The following is a 26062-nucleotide window of genomic DNA, read 5'->3' as shown; positions in this document are numbered from 1 at the left end:
CTGTATAAATCCCACTTCCATCTTGCCATGCCCCCTTTCTTCCCTCCAATCGATGTTCCCATAATTAGTCTCCCATAATAATTGTTCGGCCTACTCTCATTGTGCAAGTCTGCCAATACATGGCATCTACAACTTCCTGTAGACCCCCTGGTCTATAGTAACACCCAACGATGTATTTTGTCCTATCTATTTGCCTCTATCTCACACCAGAGCCTCAAATAAACCATATCCCCCATACCTGAAATTCTCTTTTACTTCTAATTTTGTTGGTTGTAATTATTCAGCTATCATCAGCAATACCCCACCTCCTGTCCTGTTCCTTCTATCCTCCCTGAAAATACAATACCCTCTACATTATATCCCCGTAACTATATCATTTTCAATCAAGCTGACCAATGCCAAAAATCCTCACCCTTATTCCTGATACTTTTTGCATTTGTGTACATTGTGTACATTCGTATTTTATGCATTTCAACATCCTTTTATACCCATAGTTATCCTTGTGTAATGTCATTAACAACCCATTCAAATCGGAAAATTGTGAAATCTCATTCGGCATTGCATAATCATTACTGTACACATGATGCTCATTTATCACAGGGATGGCCAACACGTGCTTGATTTCTTCCTCCCTAATATCTCTAGTTTTGCACTACCACACTCTCACTAAACAATACTTTCTCCAAACATCTAACTCCAAAACCATTTAAAAGTAGTCCATTGGGCATATATATGAATCCTTTTATCCTTCAAATTCACTCCATACATCAATAAACTGTACACCATTCCTCCTGCACAATCTTCTCATTGTCAATCATGGCCCTTCATCTCAGTTCTGTCCTATCATACCAAGGCAGAAAACTCACAAACTTCACTTTCGTATTCTTCATTTTTGCTTCCACTAACAACTCTTTCATATCTTCTCTCATTGTTTCTCACCTTTCAAATAATTTGTGCCTGCCAAAACAACTCATTCACTTCTTTCTTCTACATACTTAACAGCTTTGCTAACATCCTTTATCTTCATACCTGGAAAAATGCTTCAATCACATTCTCATTAAGTATACATCTTATTATCAAATTCTCATGTAATACTCTCTCTCTCTCTCTTTTCTCCCAGTTTCTCGCACTTTTATGCTTTTCCCATTCACTCTTTCTTTCATTCTCCATCCTTCTGTACCACACACCAATTGTTTCTCCAGTTGCTTGAGCTCACATTTTGTCCTGTGAAGGAGTCTGCATAAGCGTGCAATTTCTTTCTGTGCTAGCATCTCATCATCCACATTATTACTTGCAACCACTTCCTTCAACCTCTCATTCGTATTTTATGCACTATCATTCACTGCTTCCACTACATTCTTCCCAACACTTTGAAACTCCTGCCTTATGTCCATAATATCAATCACTTCATTCTTTCACTCCCGACATGACTCACATTTCTTATACTACTCATTTAGGAAACATTTCTGACAAATATTTCCTCTATTCTCACTCTCATACCACAAACTATTCACTCTTGGCAATGAATACATTATACATTGCATTAAATCCCACATGTTGATATCAGTCAGCATTGATGTCCTGATCACCATTATTCTCATACGCATATATTGATGAAATTTAAAAATATATTGATTGACAAAATATATTGATGTTCCAATTAGGATGGGTTATGTGCTACTCATCAAAGCTGGAAATTATGATAATCTAAGAAGAATATTATTTTTGGTCCCATGGTATCAGTTACTGAATTGGAATGATTTCATTAATGCATGGAGAATCCTTGAAAATGTCCTTAAATGAGGCAGTATTTGAATGTAACCCTAGAGTTTGAGAATAAATAGGATGAAAGTGAAATGGATGTGCAGCCTTATTAAGCAAGATCCATAAGGAGAATAAGAGTGAGAAGAATTATGAAATATATATTGCTTGGAAGAAGTTAGTGGATATCCCCATGGGTAAGGTGCATTGTGCCATTTAACAAGTCATGTGTTTGTAGCTGGTATAAATTGGAGGAATATTATGGTTCCAAGTCAGTGCAACTGTGTCTTGATGAAATGGCTATGAGAAGATAATTGATGGAGTTTGAAAGAGGCATTGTGATAGGATGCCATGTTGCAGGCCTATCTCTTTGGCAAATTGCTGACAAATTGTGCCATCTCAGGCCAACAGTCACCATACTGAGATGGAAGCACAGGGAGTCGACTGTAAGTGCTACCCACAGTAATGATCCACCACACTCACTAGACCATGACTGTAGGGTGCTATGAAGGATAATATATATAAAGCACCATTCATCTGTCGACACGTTAAATGTGAAGTTCCGAACATCGACTGAAACATGAATTTGCACAAAAACATTCAGAACCAAGGTCATAAACATGTTCCCATAGTAGAACTGCAATACGCAAGTCCCACATTACCTGAAACCAACATGCAGCATTGTCTTCAGCGGTGCAAAGAGTGTGTACAATGGAACGTGGAAGCTTGGAAAGCTGTGTTATGGAACAACAAATCATGCTATACCTTCTACCAAGCAGATGGATGGGTGTGGTGGATGCCTGATGTATGTCTCTTACCAGAGTGCATAATCCCAACTATGAAATTTGGAGGTGACAGTGTGATGGCATGGTCCTCTTTTTTTCCTGGTTTAGCCTAAGACCTCTGTGGTGCCACGAAATTGAACTCTGAGAAGTATCTGAACATTTTGGACAATTCAGTGCTTCCTACTTTGTGGCTTTTCTACAGAACTGACAATTGTCTCTTTCATCAAGACAATGTACCATGTCATAAGGTCTGCTGCTGCAACTGCGTGGTTTGTAAACACGAGCATCACCACACTTGACTGGCCTCCACAGAGCCCTGATCTCAACCCTATTGAACATTTGTGGGATGAACTGGAGCATTGGGTGAGGTCAAGGGACATCCACCCCACAACAGTCCAGGACCTCATTACATATCTACAGGAGGATTGGTTCAAAATTCTGATTAATTACTATCATATGCTGTGGAAAGTATGCCCTGTAGGATTGCTGCAGTCATCGCAGTGAAAGGAGGTCGTACATACCACATGTCTAGACCTTTGACATCTTATTACAGTGGGTGCCATGGCTGTTTGTTTCTCACACTATGAGTGTCCATTGACTTCTTTCCATGCAATGTATAAAGCATAGGCCAGAAAAATAATGAGTATTGTGAAAGCTAAATCAGAGTATGAAAATAAATTGGCTATATGCGAAAGGCAATCCAAAAAAAATTTATCATTGTTCTGCTGCAAGAATGAATATGGAAAAATAATTTTACTGAATGCAGATGGTACTCTATCTTATGAGATTTTTCAATTAATGAGTGTTCACTTTGCTAAGATATATCAACCAGGTGTATGTAATATGATGCACAGTGCTACTACTGCATTAGATGAAGAGACAAAGGTAGATGAATAGGGATTGTAGACGCCTGCATAACCTGACTAAGAATTCTACAACAGGCGCAAATGTAATATTAGCATGTATGCCAAGTGCATACTCATCATGTCTAGACCTTTGACATGTTTGTATAACTTTAGGTCTCAGCTCAGGAAAGATCACACAGGAATGAAATGAACATGTGATAGTTCCATCAGATTTTGCACCGCCCTTGTACAAGGGCGGTGCAAAATCTGATGCATCTAACTACAGAAAACCTCGCTTAATGCAATTAATTAATCCATCAATTAATGCTTGCTAAGCAAAATTGTGTTAAGCGAATACAATAAACAATAGGAATAATTATAATTCATCCATCAGTTAGCATAAATTTGGGGAAAAAAAATTACAGTATAAGCTATATTAGAGGATAAAAATCAATTACTTACATTTTTATTTAATATCTAAACATTTTTTTGAGCTACTTTTTTACAAAAAATTAAGTAAAGATGTTTCAATTGTGCTCGATGTTTTAATCTTGTCATGCAATTTGCGATAGCTGGCGATCACTTTATCAAGATTTTAGCAGACTTTGAAGCTTTGTTCCATATCAGGATCAGCATCAAACAAAATTTCCTTAGCACACTCAATGTGATTGAAAACTAGCTCAAGTTCTATTGCAGTTAGCTTCTTAGTCATAACATTCCCTTCTTGTTCCCACTCTTTATCTTCTTCATATGCTTGCTGTTCTTCTAGTTGAAAGAAATCATTCTTGCTTAAGCAAGAATGATTTCTGAATGGGAATCGAACAAGTTTCTCCATTTCCTCTTCTTCTTATTATTCAGTTCATTAAATCCAAGTTCTTTTCCATTTGTACTGATTTCTTCAATAATGTTAGATCTTGGATTTTGCGTATGATAAACTAACATAGGCTTGAGCTTAAAGTTGCCTTCTGCATTGCCTCCTAATAAAAGTGTAAGACGATCTTTAGATACTTTGTATTCTGGTTGAAATGCTTCAGTTTTAGCTAGGAAAGTTTTTGTTGGCATGCACTTCCAAAAGAGACCAGTTTCTTGATGTTGAATATTTGCCAATCGTCATAATCACCCTCCTGAATTATCCTTTGCAATTCTTCAGGAAATTTGGCTGCAGAATTTTTATCAGCACTAGCAGATTCCCCAGTTACGTTATGCAGTCCAGGTTGATATTTGAAATGGTCAAACCATCCTAAACTCGAAGTAAAGCTTTCACATTCCTCTTGAATTTTGCGTCATTGAAAATGAGATAAAAATATTGAATCAACCCATTAAGAAGTATTCTTTTTTGGTTATGATCCTCGATCCAGAGTGATAGAAGATGCTCCATCTCGATCATTAAATGGCTTCTATTTCGGTGATCTGCATGCTTAAAGAAGCAGTAGCAACTTTTCCTTGTTCTTTGTATTCTTTGCTCTTATTTAATATAGTCCAAACTGTAGACTCACTGTATCCCAGATCTTGCACAATCATTGTATTAGCACCACTTTCATATCTCTTAGTGACTTCCAGCTTTTTTGCTCGCTGCAGATTAGCGACAAAAATTTTGCATAAAATAAAAAAATTATATTAACTGATTAATCATTCACTTAAAGCAGGAAATAGTATCATTTCACTCAATCGTGCTAACTGATTATCGCGCATATCGAATATGTGTTAAGCGAGGTTTTCCTGTACTGATCTATCAGTATGGTATCAGTGACAGCATGGGTTTACTAAAGGGAGGTCATGTTTTAGATATTTGCTCATATTTTATACCAATGTTACAGTCAGTTGGATGAAGGGAATAGATATACTATGATACTGTTGGATTTTGCTAAGGTATTTCATAGGATACCACATGAAAGACTGTTGTGTAAACTGGAGAATATGGGTTTGGAATATAAACATTTGACTTTGATAAGTGGATTCGTGACAGACAGATATCAAAAAGTGGATGTAAATTGGCCAGATTTTAGGTGAACGGTGGTGTACTTCAGGGTTCAGTCCTTGGACCATTGTTGTTCAATCTATGCATTAATGACTCATGTTAAAAGTTTAATGGAGTGAAACAGCACTAGGAAAGGATTAAAAATAATATTTAATTCTTCCATTATTTCATCTTAGTTACAGAGACATCATCAGGGAGTACTATATGCAACTTGTAACACACGCACACAAAGGCAGCACAAAACTAAGTGAAACGTGTTCGAAAAACTCGAGTTCTAACCAGGTGGGGTGCCCTCTATGGACAACTGTCGGTGGCCTAGGATATAAGCTGAGATCTTGAAGTATTAGTGTTTCCCATATTTTGACAAGTTTTATGCAACCATATTTATTCAAATTATATGCCGCTGATTTTAAAGATCAGCAGCAGATTCTAAAAACAGTGTTTCTCTTCTAAATTTATTGTGATGGAGCATCATGGTCTTTTTTCCAATTGATTCTGTTAGTTGTATCTAAAACATGGTCTGCAAGGCCAGATTAACCATAGTCATGACTGCAGCTGTCTTCCATGTAGATGGTAGCTGATCTTCCTATCTGTCCATAGTAGACCAACTTTCAGGAACACTATATACATCTGAAACTGAGAAAAGAGAGAGAGAGGAGGGAGTTTGTTTTTAATGAAGCAAATAAGGTAGCTTGTTTTAAGTAGGGCTTGAAAGTGGTACAAAAATTGTTTCTTTAGGATTCTGGCTATTTTTTCTGTTGTTCCTCGGATATAGGAGATGGTGATAGCATTACTAAAATTTTTCTGAGGAGGTCATGGATTGGAGGAAGGATTGATTATATTTTTGATACTGTGGGAACTGTAGCCATTAGATAAAAAAGGCATGATGTACAGGGTGTTCGGGATAAATTTGACATATTTATAATTAATTATATTTTTCCGTAAGTTACATGTATTAACACACACTTCTCTTCATTTAAAAGTTTGGACCCTTCTTCATTCCTATACAAGATGTCAGAAAGGATGGATAGCTGGAACCCACCTGAATCATGGAAGAGAATAACTTGTATCATGATGATTCGTGCCCGCCATCAAAATAAGGATATTACGACTGCTGCCCAATGCTCCCTGAATACAGTAAAAACAATCAGGCATGAACTAGAGACTTGCAATGGTGACTACGAGGATGTAGCAAGAAGAAAGATCCCTAGCAGACGATCTGATTGCGTTCGTACAGCAGAATTCCTCGCAAATCTGCAGGAACAGGTGTTGAAGAACCCTGGCATTGGAATTCGGGCTTTGTTCGTGGAGTTGCTAACTGTAGTCAAGCCCTGGATAACAAGGGTAGCCAATGGTAGGCCGTATGTATGGCAGCAGGATTCGGCCCCCTGCCACACCTCTGGGAAAAGTCAAAAATGGTTGTCTGAAAATTTCTACGACTTCACCAGTCCAAATGTTTGGCCTCCAAACTCCCCAGACCTTAACCCCATGGATTATTTTGTATGGGGCGCAGTTGAAAAAGACACCAATCGCACTTCCAGTAATACAAAAGCCCAGTTAATGGATAAAATTAAAACAGTTTTTGCGGCCCTTCCCAGGGAGACTGTAGCATCAGCTTGTTCGAGGTTCCGAAGCAGAATTGAAGCTGTGATCGATGCTAATGGTGGTTATTTTGAGTAAATCTTGTTGATAGTATTGTAATTAACTCTGCCTGTAATGTTTTTTTGTCAATTCATTAAATTTAATAGATACAAAGAAGATTTTCTTTTTCCTTACGAAACTGTCAAATTTATCCCGAACACCCTGTATATGATTAAGTTCTACTGCAAGAGAGGGGTCTCATTGGAACAAAGGTTATAGGCTCCGTGAGTTAGTGTTTTTATGACACCACATTGTTGGAAAGGTGATGGGAAAGTTTGTAAATGTATCTTACCTGTGTGAGTGGGTTTCCTGTATACTGAAAATGACAGATTACCATTAAGTAGGCAGATGACGAAAGTGTCTAGAAAGGCTAGACTATTATTAGTTTTATTTTCCATTGTAAATTGGATTCTAAGGTGAAAACTATTGAGATGACAGAGAAAAGTGTCAATGTGTCTGGACCATAAGATAAAATAGAAAACACATAATATACATATCTTAACCAGATAAGTTTGATAGGGGATGAGCCAAGCATGATGTGAAGATAGGCAGAGCAATCAGGGATGCTACCGATATCCAACACTTACAGAATGATTTGAATAGGCTAGAAATTTGGACAAATAAAAATGGCTGTCAGTTTAACGTTAGTAAGTGTAAAGTTGTTATGCACTCCATGATGAGATTTCCAGAAGCATATTATATTAGTTTTGCTATACAAAACTGAAGAAGCTAGGAATTTGAAGGTGGATAGGAATTTGAAGTTCAAAGGTCACATAGCAAAAATTGCAACTACAACTCAGAGGATAATTGCAGTGTTGAAACAAACCTTGGCATGTAAGGATAAGGAAGTCATTTTGTTTCATTACAAGACCTTGATAAGATCACACCTAGACTACTGTGCACAGATTTAGTCTCCTGGGTTCCAAGGAGATAAAGGAGCCATGGAAAGGGTGCAAAGAAAAGTTAGATGATATCATCATCAAATTCTTGATATACATATACCCTCAGGGGTATATGTATGTCCAGGATCTTATGATATTGCTACATGAACAGTTACATCATTACTAACTTCCTATTAACAATTTTCCTCCAGATTAACCAGTTATCCGTCAACATTTCAATATTATCTATCTACCTACATCTTGGTCTTTGTCTGAGTCTTTTTCCTGCCATCCTGGCAAAGAACACTTGTTTAACTAACCTTTCCTCTTCCATTCTGTTTAAGCGCCCATACTACTTAAGATTAGCTCTGCTAACATATTCCTAAATGCTAACGATGCCAAAAATATCTTCATTTTAATATGTTACTGCCATTGATTCCACCTGTTCAGTCCCCTAATCTTTCTCACGGCTCTCATATCTGTGGTCTCCAGTCTTTGATCAAGTGTTTTATTTCTAACCCAGCTCTCAGATCCATAAGTTAAAATTGGTTTGAACACTGTATTGTATATAGCTAGTTTAGTGTTTTGACTAATCTCTCTCTTATTCCATATAAATTTATTCAGTTGACTTCCTACCATATCAGCCTCTGCTAATTCTGCTGTCTATTTCCAAATTTAATTTACTGTCTTCACTAAAATTTGTGCCTAAATAGCCAAAATGTTTTATATGTTCTAAAGGTTCTCCATTCAGGTGATATGATTAGATGATCAGGATTATGAATTTAGATTATTGCAACAGATTGCGAGTATTTGGATTACAGACTCTGGTTAGCAGGGGGGTGATATAATAGAGGTCTATAAACTTCTGAATGCTGTTATAGGATATTGTCTCATGAAATTTTTCATTATATGGCAGGTGAGGAGATAGTACAGGGGCATCTCCAGAAGTTAAGTTTGTTTGCAGTTAAGAAAGCAATAATAGCTAGATTTTTCTCTCACAGAGCAGTGAGTGAGTTCATTTAGTGTAAATGAATTTAAGAGAAGGTATGACAGCTGGTTTCGATTATGTATAGCTTCCCCTCAATGAGTCCTTGACTTCCTGGAGGTCTCAGATAATAATAATAATTATTATTATAGTGAGAAGGTGAAGATTCGGCATTAGATCAGAAGTGTCAGTCATTTCTCAGCATTTCTTAAAATGCTATGTGAACATCTCCTCCCATTTATCTAGCTGTCACACATGCTCAAAGATGGTGGTCTATAAGATTTTCACTGACTGCACTGCAGAACTGAGGAGGCTTGATGAGAATGTTGAACTAGATGATTGGAATGTAGCTCTAATTACATTATACATCAATCTACAAAAGAGGGAAGTAAGACAATGAGAATTACATTGTCTTACTTCCCTCTCTGCTAATTGTCCTGGATAAGGTTTATGCAAGCTTACTTGAACTTGATAAAGAAAAAGTATGGTCCAGATCATCATCGGTTATCTGAATATGATATAGATTTTGAAAAGGTATATGATTAGAAAGCAACATGGATAACTTAAGCTCTTGCTGAAGTTGAAATCATCAAGTAAAACTGCATCTATTTAATAAAGATGATTGATTGCTAACTCAAAACCATTTGATATATCTGTTGTTATTCATAATTTTCATGAATCACATTATTCAGGAAAATTACTTGATATCAGAATTGGAAATTCAAGGGAGAGTTAGCTTCACTGACTTTCTCTTGAATACCACCAACCAAATTGAATAAAAACTACTGTGCTTCATCACAGTAAGTTTAAATGCGAGAGATTTTTTTAAGAATCTGCAGCTGCTCTTAAAATCCAATCTAGCTTTAAATAAATATAATTGTGAGAAACTCCAAGATATGGGAAATGGGAGTTCTTAGGCATCCTGCATAAACCAAACTGCCCATAAAGGGCATTTTTCCTAGCTAAGAAAAGTGTTACTTTAAAATATTATATTGTGCTGCTGGAAATTTAGGTTGTATTCTCCAATCTTTTATCTCTTTTGCAGAAACAAAATATTAGAACTTTAAACTGTTGTGTAATTAATTCTTTGTGTTGTTTTGCAATCTGTGTGTTTTAACCAGCATATTAACTTAACAGTAACTTAAATCTATACAGAAAATTGACATTATTAGTCCTGTCTTTCATAGTTACACAGTGATCAGCATTCATTATAATAAATTATTGAGACAACTACTGTGTTAAAATAATAACTTCAGTTTAATAGAAATCAAAAATCATCGCCTGATGTTTAGACCTTCATATCAAGGTCATCATCTGGAGTATACACACACACACACACACACACACACATATACACACACACACACACACACACACACACACACACACACACACACACACACACACACACAAAGAGACAAGCTATGTTACAACACATATGGTAAGCTAAAAATCACACTGATTTAGTCAACCATTAGCGCTACTTTCCTGACCTCTGGTGCAAAGAAAAAAACCTACTTCATCAAAGGTCAAACTGCAGGCTGTATTAAAACATAAACTAATATAAATATAAAAAAGTAGATCACTAATAGATAAATTAAAACTAAGTTAGGCTAGGGATTACTTGCAGATAAATTAGAAAAAACACAGTAGTGATGAGAGCCAGTATATGAAATAAAAACTGAAATTATTGCTTCGTATCTTAAAGTAAGAGTTTGCCAAAGAACTTGAAAGAGAAGTTATGTGGGCTGAATTTTGGGATTTTTAGGTCACCGTTATTGTATTATTGTTTATATTAGGATGGTCGATCAAAATTTCACAGGCTTCCTTAAATTTATTTTCATACCAAGTTTTTATATGATGTAAGGAACAGATTCCTTTTCAGTCAGTTTGGTATACCAAATCTTACTTTTTTTACTGATTGGAATTGTGTATCCAGTTTCACCAGTATAAAGTAAGATTTGGTATACCAAAGTGCAAGCCATAGAGGGAGGGGAGAAGGGTATCCTTGGAGGAGTTGAATGTGTTCTTTAATTTTGAACGTGGTTTAAAAGTAGCATAAAGGTTGTAATAATGTAACATTCTGTTTTATCTTTCTTATATAGTGATACCTGTGGAGTATCCATAACTATAAAATCACACGTGTCACATTTACAGAACTTTTTTATTGTGTAAATATTTCGTCTTATGTATCATAAGACATCGTCAGTACAATTCTCAAACAACAATAGGGATTGAATTCAAAAAGCAGTAGTGTTGCATGCATAAATTTGAATCCTATGTATACAGTCATGTATTCATGGATTAAACCTAATAGACTGAAATTCAAAATAATTACATTAAATTAAAATGTAACAGATAAATTTATTTAATACAGTTGTGGATGACTATTTCCCAAACTTTTGGAATAAGACAGTCACTCCAGTTAAGATTAGGTCTATGAAGTAAGGCTTCAGTACTTTCTTTATATAAACGTTCATGGATCCACAGATGGATCCTGTGGTTAGCGTTTTCGATTTCATGTTGTGCAAGGCCAGATTTTTGAGGTTTGATAAGATAGATGTGGTCTTGGTGTTCAGAAATAGGTTTATTTATAGATCTTCCTGTTTGTCCATAGGGCAAGTTACAAGAACATGGTACTTCGTATAGGTAGCATCATTGGTGAGAGATTGTCTTTTGTAGAAGGTAGCAAGTTGTGAATTTGGTTGATGGGTTTATATGCAGCAATGAGTTGATATTTTTTCATAATTTTTGCCACATGTTCAGAAATACTTTTAATATATGGTATAGGAGTCCTGTAGGCTTCTTCTTGTCTGGGTTGATTTGTATGAGAGTGGAATTATTTTTTGGGTTATTATTGGATCATATCCATTTAGTAAGGCTGTTGCTTTGATAATTTCCAGTTGTTTTAGAGATTCTTCAGAAGAACAAATCTGGTATGCTTTGGATACTAAAGATTTTATGATGCCATGGTGAGCTGATGTATTGTGGATATAATGACCTGAAAAAGTTGGTTTTCGATAGACAGTAGTGGAAATGGATCCATCTTGTTTATGCGGGGTGTGTATATATCAAGAAAGGAAATACCTTTTGATGATTCTTTTTCTAGTCCGAATTTGATACGAGGATGCAGGATGTTGATTTTTTGTAGAAATGAGTAGAGTTCTGATTCTGTGTAACTCCAAACTGCAAAGACATCATCAATGTACCATAGCCAAATTGTTGGTTTGGGATCAAGAGTGAAAAGTCTTTCTTCTAGGTGTTCTATTCTAGAAAAAAGTTGGCTAAGTTAGGTGGTAAGGATGAGCCTATTGCTGTTCCTTCCTCTTGTTTATATATTTTATCTTTCTACGTGAAGTAACCTGATGTGATTGCAAATTTGAATAATTCCACTATGTCTGATGAAATTTTTTGCTTTAAAAATTCTATTGTCTCTTTGTGAGATATTAGTGAAGAGAGTGACAATGTCAAAGCTTACTAACTTATCTGTATCTGCTAGTTTAATGTCTTTTATTCTTCTTGTATGAAATTCTATGGAATTATTGAAGAAGCCGAGTGGCCAATGAGGGGATGGATTTTATACATTTGTAAGACATCCTAGAATATGTGGTTCACCAAAATTACATAAAAGTAACTGTCCACTTTGATCTATTGTGGATTCCATAGGCAGTCCCATGTATAAAGTATCAAGATTTCTGTCTAACCTTCTCTGTCCCCTAACTGGCCACTCAGCTTCTTCAATTAAAAAATTCTTTAGAATTTCATACAAGAATAAAAGATGTTTTAAAAAATTCTTTAGAATTTCATACAAGAATAAAAGATGTTAAACTAGCAGATACAGACATTTTAGTAAGCTTCGACATTGTTTCTCTCTTTCTCTTCACTAATATTCCTCACAAAGAGACAATACAATTTTTAATCCACAAATCCACAAAATTTAATTTTAATATGGCCTTTTTAATATGAGTCTTGCACTCGGTTAAGTTCTTAAGGAATGGAAGGAGGGCAAGATTGTGCCACTTCATAAAGGAGGTGATAAAACTCAAGCATCAAACTACAGGCCTATCTGTGTGTCAGGTTTGTGGTTAAATTGTTGGAGAAGCTTGTGAGAACTAGGATCCAGAATTGGGTTGACAACAATGGTATTATCTTTGGTGGACTGCATCGATTTACTAAAGGGTGGTCATGTTTTAGTCATCTACATACTTATTACAATAAGGTGACTGCTTCCTTGGACAGAGGAGAAGGATGTCGCAAAGGCTTTTGATAGATTACCACATGATAACTTGTTAGTCAAACTAGAGCGGATGGGGTTGGATATTAGATTGGTGCATTGGATTGGAGACTGGCTATCTGATAGGTATCAACAACTTGTGTATGGGGGGAGCGATATCCAGGAAAAGGAAAGTCATTGTGCCTCAGGGATCTGTTTTAGGGCCGTTACTGTTTACTTGTATATTCATGATATTAGTAAGATCTAGATGGAGATATTCAGTTGTTTGCAGATATGCAAAGTTGGGATGAACCATGAAGAGTAGAGAAGATGTAGTGCCCTTAGGGGATGTGAGTTCAATGTTACAAAATGTAAGGTTTTAAAATTTGGAAAACAAAGATGGGATGCAGAATTTATGCTTGGTGAGGATATATTGTCGGAGGTGGAGGAAATATGAGATCTATGGGTTATAGTGGATAAGCATCTGAAATTTAGAGGACAGCCAAAATTGTGAAGACAACACAAAGGCTTCTGGGAATGATATGGATGACACTGACTTGTAGAAGTAGGAAGATTCTTTTTCCATTGTATAAGCCTTTGATTAGGCCGCATATGGACTATTGTGCCCAGATTTGGTCACCTGGTTTTCAGAAGGATGAAGAGATGTTGGGGAGGGTCCAGAGGCAACTGACTAAGGTAGTTTCTAACCTCTGGAATGTCGAGTATGAGGAAAGATTGAGAAGATGTAACTTGTAAAGTCTGGTGGACAGGAGGAGGAGGGGAGATATGATAGAGACCTAGAAGTTAGTAAGGGGTTGTTATCGGATCAATGCTGGAGAAGTTCTACAGAAAATAGTGGGAGATCAGGGGAAAACCAGAGGTCATCCCTGGAAGCTGTATAAGGAGGGTATCAGGAGGGGAGTGAGAGGTAGGTGTTTTTCATGCAGAGTTGTGAATAATTGGAATGCCTTACCTGAGAGTGTGGTGTCTGCAGAGAATTTGAGTGTGTTAAAAGCAAAGCATGATGAGCTGTGTATATGATAAAAGAACCTCCCAGATGACTCCTTGACTCCATGGGGTCTTGGGTAATAATAATAATAATTTCCATCAGACAGTGGAATTATTCAAATTTGCAATCGCATCAAGTCACTTCACATGGAAAGATAAAATATATAAACAAGAAGGAACAATGATGGACTGAACTTGTTTCTTGAACACCGAGAAGAAAGAATTTTCACTCTCAATCCAAAACCAACAATTTGACTGCAGTACATTGATGATGCCTTTTCCAGTGTGGAGTCACATAGAACCAGAACTCTACTCATTTCTACAAAAATTCAACACCCTACATCCTCGTATCAAATTCACACTAGCAAAAGAATCATCGAAAGGTATTTCCTTTCTTGATGTACACACCCAGCATAAACAAGATGAATCCATTTCCACTTCTGTCTACTGAAAACCAACACTTTCAGGTCATTATATACACAATACATCAGCTCGCCATTCATTTCAAAAATATGCATCATAAAATCTTTAGTATCCAGAGCATACAAAATTTGTTCTTCTGAAGAATCTCTAAAAAATCAAGAACTGGAAATTATCAAAGAAACAGCTTTACTAAATGGATATGATCCAATAATAACCTAAAAAATAGTTAACCACTCTTCTACAAATCAACCCAAACAAGAAGAGAAGCCCATAGGACTGCTATACCATACATTAAAGGCATCTCTGAACATGTGGCAAAAATTCTGAAAAAATATCAGCTCATTGCTACCTATATATAAACCAACTAAATTCACAACTTGCTACCTTCTAAAAAAAGACAAATTCTCACCAATGATGTTATTTTCTTTCTTGACTACTTGTATAATAACTATAACACTTTTTTTGAATGTTAGTCAAGTGAGTTTTAATTTATTGTCCTACATGTTTCACCGATTTTTGCTATCGGCATCTTCAGGGAATGCAATTGGTAGTCTATATGAAGGTAATAGACTAGGTTTTAACTGACAGTTCTAATTCATACAAAATTAGTATTGTGCGAGACAATGCTTGTGTCTCGGGAACATGATTTATTGGTTACGAGACATAATGTAATTGGCGTGAAAGTTCATTTCTTTGATGTTTAGTGATCTAATTAAAGCTTTCCAAATTTCCGGTAGGATTAGACCTTGATTCTTATTTAGGTTTCCTGTTGAATTGAACGGGCGACCATAGCAGCCTCCTTTGAAGGTTCTGGAATGGTAGTTCTCTTCTATATAGGGCATATGACTCTTATCCCACTCAATGAGATGGTTGGTAGAGGCAAAGTGGCAAGAAAGGCCTGAAATATCTTGTCTGTTGTTTCTGACATATCCTATGTGCTCCTTCTGTCTCGTTTCGAAGCTTCTAGAGGTCTGACCAACGTAACTAACACCACAGGAGCAAGGTATATTATATACTCCAGAGTACTTGTAGAATGGATGAGGGTCTTTCGGTGATCTTAAAAATTTCCAAATAGTATTGACCGGCTTGAATGCTACTCTAATATTGTGTGGTTTTAGAAGGATAGCCAATTTTTTGGAAATGCTGCTGACAAATGGAATAGTTATAGTACTAATGTATTAGCTGTCATCACGTTGTCTTTTTGGTATATCCAAAAAGAGAATCTTGTTGCAGAGTCTTTTTGGATAACCATTTAAGGATAGCTCTCTGGATATTGTAGTTAATTCTTTTTGTAAGTCATCTTGGTCTGTTTGTAATGTATAGCTCTTTTCTTAAGCATATCGATAATACTAAGTTTCTGGGATATATGATGTGACGAGTTAAAATGGAGGTAACGTCCAGTATTCGTAGGTTTTCTATACACAGACAGGTTGATATTGTTATTGGTTTGTTTCTTTATTAGGATTATGTCATCAACATATCTGTACCAAGTTTTTAGTTTTGGGGTAATTTGAGATAAGATTTTATCCTCTAGGTCTTCCATGAATAAGTCAGCACAAGAAGGAGAGAGGGGGGCTACCCATGGCTAATCCGGTAAGTTGTTTGTAGACTGTTTTTTGTCAAATGAAATAGTTTGAAATTAAACAATGATTGAACAAAGTAGTGATGTTTCTTGGGAACAAGTTGTCTAAGATGTTGATGACTTCCACAACTGGAATGTTTGTAAACAGAGATGTGATGTCAAGACTTGCTAGTATATCATCTTCAGAGATAGGGATGTTTTCTAATTTTTCAATAAAATGTTGTGAGTTTTTAATATAAGTATCTGAGTTGTGAATGTGTTGTTGTAAAATCTTGGCTAGATATTTAGACAGTTGGTAACTAGGAGAATAGATTCCATCAACTATTGGAAGTAATGGTTTACCTTCTTTATGTATTTTAGGAATGCCATACAATCTTGGAGTCAACGGGTGCATGGATTTTAGTTTTCTTATTAAGTTTATAGACCAGTTATTCATTCCACGTAATAGTTCATTGGTTTCGTTATGGTTTTTTTGCGTAGGATCTGTACTGAGAACGTCATAGACAGACGTGTCTGATAATAGATTTTTAATTTTTTCTTCATAATCTTTTGTATTTAAGATAACAGTATTGTTGCCTTTGTCAGCTTTAAGTATGATGATGTCTTTATTATTCTTTAATTTGAGAAGTATTCTTCTTTCCATTTGGTTAGAGTTGGTGTTAGGAGATCTTGACGGAGCTGAAAGAATTATGCTTTTTTTTCTACAAGTACTCTGGAGTATATAATATACCTTGCTCCTGTGGTGTTAGTTATGTTGGTCAGACCTCTAGAAGCTTCGAAACGAGACAGAAGGAGCACATAGGATATGTCAGAAACAACAGACAAGATATTTCAGACCTTTCTTGCCACTTTGCTTCTACCAACCTTCTCATTGAGTGGGATAAGAGTCATATGCCTATATAGAAGAGAACTACCATTCCAGAACCTTCAAGGAGGCTGCTACGGTCGCCCGTTCAACAGGAAACCTAAATAAGAATCAAGGTCCCTACCGGAAATTTGGAAAGCTTTAATTAGATCACTAAACATCAAAGAAATGAACTTTCACGCCAATTACATTATGTCTTGTAACAAATAAATCATGTTCCCGAGACACAAGCATTGTCTCGCACAATACTAATTTTGTATGAATTAGAACTGTCAGTTAAAACGTAGTCTGGTTACCTTCATATAGCTTACCAATTTTATTCCCTGAAGATGCCGATAGCAAAAATTGATGAAACGTGTAGGACGATAAATTAAAACTCACTTGACTAACATTCAAAAAAAGTGTTATAGTTCTCACCAATGATGTTACCTGATGTGTACAAAGTACCATGTTCCTGTAACTTGTCTTACTATGGACAAACAGGAAGATCTATAAATAAACGTATCTCTGAACATCAAGACCACATATGTCTTATCAAACCTCACAAATCTGGCCTTGCACAACATGGAATCGAAAACACTAAGCACAGGATCCAATGGCAAAATACTAAGCTGCTATATAGATCCATATATAATCATGAGCATTTATATAAAGTGCTGAAGCCTTACTTCATAGACCTAATCTTAACATAAAGGGATTCAAATTTAAGCATGCGCTCTATGGTTTTTTTAATTTAATTCCTATTGTTGTTCATTAATTATACTGATGATGTCTTATGATACATAAGATGAAATATTTACATAATAAAAGGTTATTAACTGTGGCATACATGTGATTCTATAGTCCTGTTTTATCTAATATCACTTTAATGTATATGGAATAGCTATAGTGTTACTGTAATCTATATTATTTTCATTTTTAGGTGTAGTTTTGTGAAGAATTTTATTGGTTGTATTTTTGCTATAACCATTTTTTATAAACATCTTGCTAATAATTTTAATTGGCATTGGTAGTGCAACCTCACCAAACATTATAGGTATTGGTGAGACTTGGCTAACAGCAGATGTAGTTACAGTGATAGAATGTGATGGATTTAATATTTTCAGGGAGAATAGAGTAGATGGAGGGGGGGGTACTGCTGATGATAGCAGATGAATTGCATGGCTAACAAGAGGAGTTAGCCATGCAAATGAAAGTTCAATCGAGTCATTTTGGTGTGAGACTGAGGCCAATAGGACAATATATGAAATTGGTTGCTGCAGTATACCAGGGAGGTGTCAGGGATGACGTCAAAGACATGCATTAGCAGATTGGCACAATGAGTACAAGTCAAGTAATTATTATGGGGAGACTTCAACTTCAGAGACATAGAAAAAGTAATTATCTCTCAATACACTTACTGAGAGATAATTACTTGAAGCAGAATGCGATGGTGGATACTTGTGGTACAAGAGTGTTGAATCTTGTTATAGGATCAGAAGACTTGTCCATAATGTTGCATCCGATTGGGGAAAGCGATCATGTGGTCTTGATCTTGGATCTTGGAAGGTAGCAAAACATGTTGAAATTCCATTGAAGAGGGGATACTTATGGAATTACCAGGCAGATGATTATGATACACTTTGGAGACAGCTTGAAGCAGTACCAAGGCAAGATCTGCAAGGGAAGGATATTCACAGTGCATGAGAGATAGTCAAAGGATATCTGGAAGAACCAATATCACACTGTATATCCAAGGTCAGGATAGTAAATCAGGTAGGACTAAGATGGATGAATAGCATAATTAATGGTTGCCTGGTTGGCCGAGTGGTTAACGTATCCGCTCTCCACCGAAAGGCTGCGGGTTCAAATCCCACTGTGGGCATGAATGGTTTTAATTGTCTGTGAAAATACTAGTAGTGGTGGTGGGCTGTAGATGCCATTGGTGTGGACAATGCAGTTTGCTGTAGTTGGCTGATTGAGTGGTGGAGACAGAGAGCTGTAGAGCAGGTGCCCTCCCTCAATGAGTCTTTGGACTCCTTGGAGGTGTCATGTAATAATAGAAAATTGTGGACGGCATATAAGGAGAAAAGTGACCAGCTAACACATGAACAGTAAAAGGATCAGGCAAGAGGTAACCAGCATGGTAAGGAAGGTAAAATCAGATTATGAGAAGAAATTAGCTGTACAGGTAAAAGGAAATCCTAAAGAGATTTTTCATTATGTAGCAAGTAGGAAGAAGAATGACTAAGGAAGGATAACTTTAATGAGTACATATAGTAAAGAGATAACAGATGCAAACAAAATTTTTGAGCTACTGAATTATCGTTGAGAGTTAATTTTTCACTTGGTTAGACTATAATAAGTTTAGTTTAATCCTTTATCCAAGTGTGAGCAAACAAAGTTTGCGCCTGAAAGTATCTTCAGGACTGGGGTAAGGTAGTGCAACACCAGGCAACTCGTTGCAAAGGTGGAGAAAGCTCTCTCATCACGCCTATCTCAGTATCTCCCATAATGCAAAGCACATCTCCTTGCGGATATGTGTAATGCTATGCATTAAGGCAAGGGCCACTACCCATACCGGTTTCGACCTTTATTGAGGTCTCGTCAGTGGGAGCCAGGCCCAGCAGTGGAGATACAAAGGCAGAAGCAATGAGAGGAGGTAAGGTATGGTATCCCCAGTCCTGAAGATACTTTCAGGCACAAACTTTGCTTGCTCACACTTGGATAAAGGATTAAACTAAACTTATTATAGTCTAACCAAGTGAAAAAATAAACTCTCAACATCTTTCTCTGAATCCGGAGTAATTTAATATTAAGGTTGCACACCCTTTGATAGGTTAGGATGACCTCTCATTGCTTCTGCCTTTGTATCTCCACTGCTGGGCCTGGCTCCCACTGACGAGACCTCAATAAAGGTCGAAACCGGTATGGGTAGTGGCCCTTGCCTTAATGCATAGCATTACACATATCTGCAAGGAGATGTGCTTTGCATTATGGGAGATACTGAGATAGGAGTGATGAGAGAGCTTTCTCCACCTTTGCAACGAGTTGCCTGGTGTTCACTACCTTACCCCAGTCCTGAAGATACTTTTAGGTGCAAACTTTGTTTGCTCACACTTGGATAAAGGATTAAACTAAACTTATTATACTGAATGATCATTTTACAAGAGTTATATTATCTAAGTGAAGATATTGTTATGACAGAGGTGAACAGGAACTGATGTGATAACAGAGTTTAAAGAATTGGAGGTATTTTGTATATTGCAGAATCTGAATGCAAATATAGCTATGTAATTGGACAGGATATCAGCTTGCATTTTACAAGAATGTGCAAGGAAACTGGCAATGCCTTTGACTAGGCTGTTTAATTTAAGTCTCAGGTCTGGCGGTCTCAAGAGAGTGGAAGGAGGACAAAATTATTCCTTCTCATAAAGGAGGATCTAAGTCTGTGGTAACAAATTATAGACCAATTAGTATCTCAGGAGGGGTGGTAAAAATACCGGAAAAGTGGTCAGAAAGAGAATTCAGGAATGGATGGATAAGAATATGATACTCTATGAGGGTGTAACATGGATTTGTGAAGGGTTGCTCATGCCTTAGTAATTACTAATTTTTTGTAATAAAGTGACAACTGAATTAGATAAAGAGAATGGCAATAATACGATATGCTGGATTTTGCAAAGGTGTTTGACATGATACCACATGGAACTCTGTTATGCAAACTGCAACAAATGGGGATGGTAGGAAACTGGTGATATGAATAAAAGGGTGGCTAATGGACTAAAAAGTAATATGTGGAGGAGCTGAATCCAGGAGAAGACAGGTGACTACATACTTGGACCAGTGACCACATATTTGGACCAGTGCTGTTTAATTTGTATATAAATTATATAGGAAATAATTTGAAGAGAGATATTCAGTTATTTGTTGATGATGCAAAGTTGAGTAGAGTGAGTAGTTAGTCAGGGTGATGTAGAGTGCTTGCAGGATGATTTAAATAGGCTGACAGTATGGGCAAAACATAATGGATGTCAATTTAATATGGAAAAGTGTAAAGTTATGCATCTTGGAATAGAAAGATTACAAGCTGTGTATTACATTGAGGGAACTGTACTCCAGGAAATTGATTAAGCCAGGGATTTGGGGGGGGGGGGGGTAGATAGAGAGCTGATGTTTCAAAAGCATATTGCTAAAGTTGCCAGTGTAGTTCACATGATTACTTGGTTATAAAGTCTTGATGCAACCACATCTAGATTACTGTTCTCAGGTCTGGTCACATGAGTTTCTTGGGGATGAGGAAGTTGTGGAGAGGATTTGGAAGTGATTGACTAGGATAGTAAGTGGTCTGTGGGATGCAACAAGTTGTAGGTTTTAAAACATACAACTGTGTGTGTGTGTGTGTGTGTGTGTGTGTGTGTGTGTGTGTGTGTGTGTGTGTGTGTGTGTGTGTGTGTGTGTGTGTTCTACCTATAAATGGTTGTAAACCTTTTTAAGTTAGTAAAGTGAGTGTGCTGAGGATTAAGTAATCTGGAAATCCTGCTCTAGACACCAAATACAGAACTTTATTTGTTAAACCACTTCAGGCCTTCAATAATCAGGGTGGTGGTCTCACACAGGACAGTAAAATTCATTTATTAACCTAAAAGTTACTTCAGATGTTCAGAATAACTGTATCCTCAATTTTTTTTATCACTGTAAACATATGCAATTCTTTTTGTGATGCTTCTCCCTTTGTTTCTTGTTTTTCCATAACCTCTGGAATATTAGTATTTATCTTTTGTATTAACCATGACATTTCTTTAGGTTTTTTTTTTTTTTCCACATGTGGCATTTTTCTCAGGTGTATTCTTTCAGTCTTCATTTCATATCATTATTCTTTAAGCAGTATGCTGTTAGGTATATGGTGATCGCAATAGCACAAAATTGTTACCTTCTCAGAATTCCAATTTTATGTAAATCAAGTAATATTTTGTTATATTACATATTCAAAGTAATATTTTGATTACTTCAGCTTTCTAAAAAAAAAAAAATACAAAACTCACATTCAGTTTTTGCTAAATATATCTGATAATCAGCAGGAAGAACCTTCAGAGACCACTGAAAATATTTCTAATTCTTATTTAAATAATATGAAAAATACTTGGATGATCCACTACACTACAATATGCAGCAATAGGTAGGTAATGAAGGAATTACTGAATTACAGTTAAGCCACCAATCTTAAACTGTATTCCTAAAATGACCAAACTTAATTGCTTTTTTCTGCTTCCAGTTACACATCTGCTTAGCTTTAATATACATATTAGTATTGCTTTTAGTATTTATTTTATATTATAATTATGTGCTCTGTAGTTCACATAAAAGTACTATTAGGTATTTATGCAGTCTAAAAATATCTATATTAGGAACATAATCTGAGAAAATTATAATTCATTATTTAGATTTAGATAATCCATATATTTTAACTATATATTATTTCCTACTTTGAAACTTATTAATTAATAGGTAATTGTGACATTAATATATGCAAAGCTACATGATATGCTAATGCTTTATAGGTAAATTATTGAGTAACAGAATGAAGGCCGGCAAACAAGGATTACTATGGTTCTAAATAAAGAAGAAAACAGAGGATACACCTTTCTTCTTTGGAACAAGGTGACTAGTATTGCAGAAAAGAGTATAATTCAAATACCCAAAATTGCAGTGAAGATGTTTATTGAAATTCAGCAGGAAAATGGTTACAGTCTTGAACTTAGAGAAATTATAATCTTAATGCGGTTTTAGAATGAATATTCTTGTCTTTTTATATTAACAAGAAATAAAAATTAATGATTTTCTCATATTCCAGCTTCTGGGATCTCTTATGTCATTTGTGTCCCCCACATGGTCCTGCAGAAATGCCATTCCTGACCTCCTTTTGCCAAGGATTTGGTGAAAAACTTTATAGAAGAGGAAAGGTATAGAATCATTTTTTCTGTTACAACTAATATCATTAATATGTTTTATGAACTTTAAATGCATAATGTAAAATTAAATCCATCACTTGCTTCACTATTTAGTTTAACAAACAGTTATTATAGAATTCTGTATAACACTATATTGCTTAAAGTATTTATAGCACTTTTGTAGCACACTTGGTTTCAACAATGCCCTTTGGTTGAAGGTAAGCCAGCCAGTCTTGTATGGAGGTGGCAGGGTTTTTTCATCCCTCAAAAAAGTCAAACCAGCCAGAAGGGTACATGATTGACAGCCATAATATGTTATGCAAATATAATAAACCACTGTATTAGAGCATTAGTTAAGTTTCAAAGAAGCTAAGTTACTTGATCATGACAGGTCATTGATCCTAACTTGCAAGGGAAAATGGGAATGGGACATGACACAGAAAAAAATTATAAATTAGCTGTAGCATTTTGGTAATTGAATTTCTGTTCACAGCAAGAGAAGTATCTGGGGAAGTTGTGATAGCCCACTAGTGTCATTCTTTATGTTAGTATAGCTTCACCTGTTCATATGTAAACCAAACCACAACCAAGTACAATCACTTACTACATGTTTTTTTGCTTTTTCCATACTAGCAACATGAGACTGGATATTTGTTCCATTTGTGGAGTGGATTAGTTCATCTGTCATAAATATTGTGCATGAAGTAGCGAAATGCAGTGTGTCATTGGAAGAATGAGAACACTGTTAATAATTGGTGGATTTTTATATAGAGGAGATATACATATATATTATCTTAATATTTATCCTACCATAGAGATGATCTCTGTTTCTAACAATTATTTTTTTTAAATTTCCGAGTGTACCTATATATTATTATATGCACAAGGGTTCACTCCAATTGGTGCAATGATCTTAACTCTTTTAGAATCCAAATAATCACTGACTCAAGACCAAAATACAAATAAACACATTTAATAAAACAAAAACAATATATATACACTTCAAACAACTTTACATAACTAACTACAAATTAATTGGATCCAAGGCCTTTTTAAAATAAACTTACACTTAAGACTAGACTAAACACTTTGTTTGCACAATCACAAAATGTTCATAGCCAGTTTCTTTCTCTGTCAAGGCCCTTTTCTGAAGATATATAACTCCATTCTTCATTTTTACAGGATCCTTTCTCATCACTTATGTAGCACACATTAATTCTTCTGAACTTAATTCCATCTCTTTTCTTCAGTAGAAATAATAGTCAGATCCGGCGTCCTTAATACAGATGAAACTTCCTAATCAGAGTTTTCTCGAACATTCCTTTAGAACGTAAATAGCAAATTCTTCTTTTATCCACTGAATGCTTATTGACAGTCTTAACTCTTCCAATAAAAAAAAACTTACAGCTCTACGATTCCCTTTTCGGAATCTACTATTAATCTTTCAATTAGTGTTTTCTCCAATATTCGGTTTAAAATGCATATAGCAATATTTCCCTTTTATTCATCAATACTTATTCCACTTTGAAACTTAATAGTTCCACGATTCCTTTTTCAGAATATACTATTAATTTTCTTCCGACTGTCACTTAAAAAACTTCAGTTCCTCTGAATCTAAATATCTGCCGGCCTGTGTTCTAAATTCCTTCCGAATGCTATTTTGTTTACAGGCGTTACTCAGATACTGAACGCTTTCCTTGTCAGCTGTCAATCACACATCAAACCTCTCGGCGAGCATGCGCACTCCGTGGCAAGCGAGAAACTAAGTACTGTATAATGGCTGACACATTGTCTCCGTTAGCGACAAGAGAATGTCCTCATAAAACACAAAACTTAATATTTCAAACCATAATAAATTTGTTTAAAGTAACACAACTAATCAAATCCGGTAAGTACATTAAATTTTTAACTGCTTTACATATCACTTTTAACAAAACAATTTCCATAACGGGCACATCGCAAGTGCCGACAATGCGTGTTATGAAAACAAAACTAATAAACATACTAATCTTTATGTAAAAATATTCAGAATTTTAATTATGATTATTTTTACAAAACCCTACATACCTTTTTCTTTTCCATACACTATACAAAGTTATCTCTTCTTTTATACAAAGAAGAGACACACACAGTCAATAGAAATTATGGTAACACAACAAAAAGGCAATAAAGACAACTTTATAACCAATAAATTACATACATTGGCTATATGACCAAATTACAGCAATGCTTGATCTGAAGGACAAGTCCAGATTTAGCATTAATATCATACCTCTGAGCATGTCTCCTCACATGAGATCAAAATTTCATCTCTGTCAAGATTGAATTAAATGTGTTTTATGTGTCTGAAGACATTTTCTTGCAATGCATTGATCCATAATTCTTTTTGCAGATGACTAATTTTCATTGCACCTTCTATGAATAACTAAGAATTGATTTCTGTTGCATTAGTCTTTTGCTGGTGTCTATGTCAATCATTTCATCAGTTTTTCTACAGCATGTTTCAAATTAAAGTACCCCTATTCAGAACAATCTGTAGTGAAAACCAATAGATGAAATATTGGTTTTCGCTACAGACTTGGTGGGTACCCTAACCAGATCACTGGGATTAGATTTTGACAATAAAAAAAAATTTAGTTCAAAAATGACTTCTGGAGAAAATATGGCACTGTGAGCAGAAGAAAAGGAGATTAATGTGAACCAGATGATATGTGATTATGAAATGATTCAGAGTCACTGTCAAACAAAGTTAATTGATTATGTTTATTTTACTGATTTCGTAAAATAATGTGCTACAGACTACAAAAAACATATCGCATAGAGCTGACATGCTGCTGCAAGGAGCTATCAAGGAGATCCAGATGATCAGTGAAGGTGACATTCAATGTGTTGACCTTTGTGTAGGACCAACAGTTGATACTAACATGCAGCATTGTCTACAGTGGAATGCAACTGATCTGTTGAAAGGTTTTGAACATGATGTGCAATTTTGTTTTTCAAATCTGCCAGATGAAGAACTTTGTATAACTGGCCCAATACACCATGCTTTTGAGGTAACCCAAAAGTTATAGAGGTTAAGATCTGGTGAATGCAGTGACCATTTCATAGAAAATGATCTGCTGATTACTCTATCCTCTGTGAAATGTTGACATAATTGTTGAACTA

General features: G+C 35.7%; 1 protein-coding gene across 1 annotated transcript in view; it reads left to right on the top strand.

Annotated features, from left to right (window-relative positions):
- ENGase (cytosolic endo-beta-N-acetylglucosaminidase) overlaps positions 1–26062 on the top strand; it is a 153345-nt gene that overhangs the window by 59789 nt on the left and 67494 nt on the right. The window contains exon 8 of the mRNA XM_090407650.1: positions 22801–22909. Within this exon, the coding sequence (XP_090263776.1) occupies positions 22801–22909 (109 nt within the window). The remainder of the gene's footprint in view (positions 1–22800; positions 22910–26062) is intronic.

The sequence above is a fragment of the Typopeltis vanoorti genome, chromosome 17, assembly GCF_054136105.1.
Source record: "Typopeltis vanoorti isolate ZY-2024b chromosome 17, IOZ_Tvanoo_1.0, whole genome shotgun sequence".
In the NCBI taxonomy this organism is placed as follows: Eukaryota; Metazoa; Arthropoda; class Arachnida; order Uropygi; family Thelyphonidae; genus Typopeltis; species Typopeltis vanoorti.
This window is presented reverse-complemented; position numbering and strand designations above follow the sequence as displayed.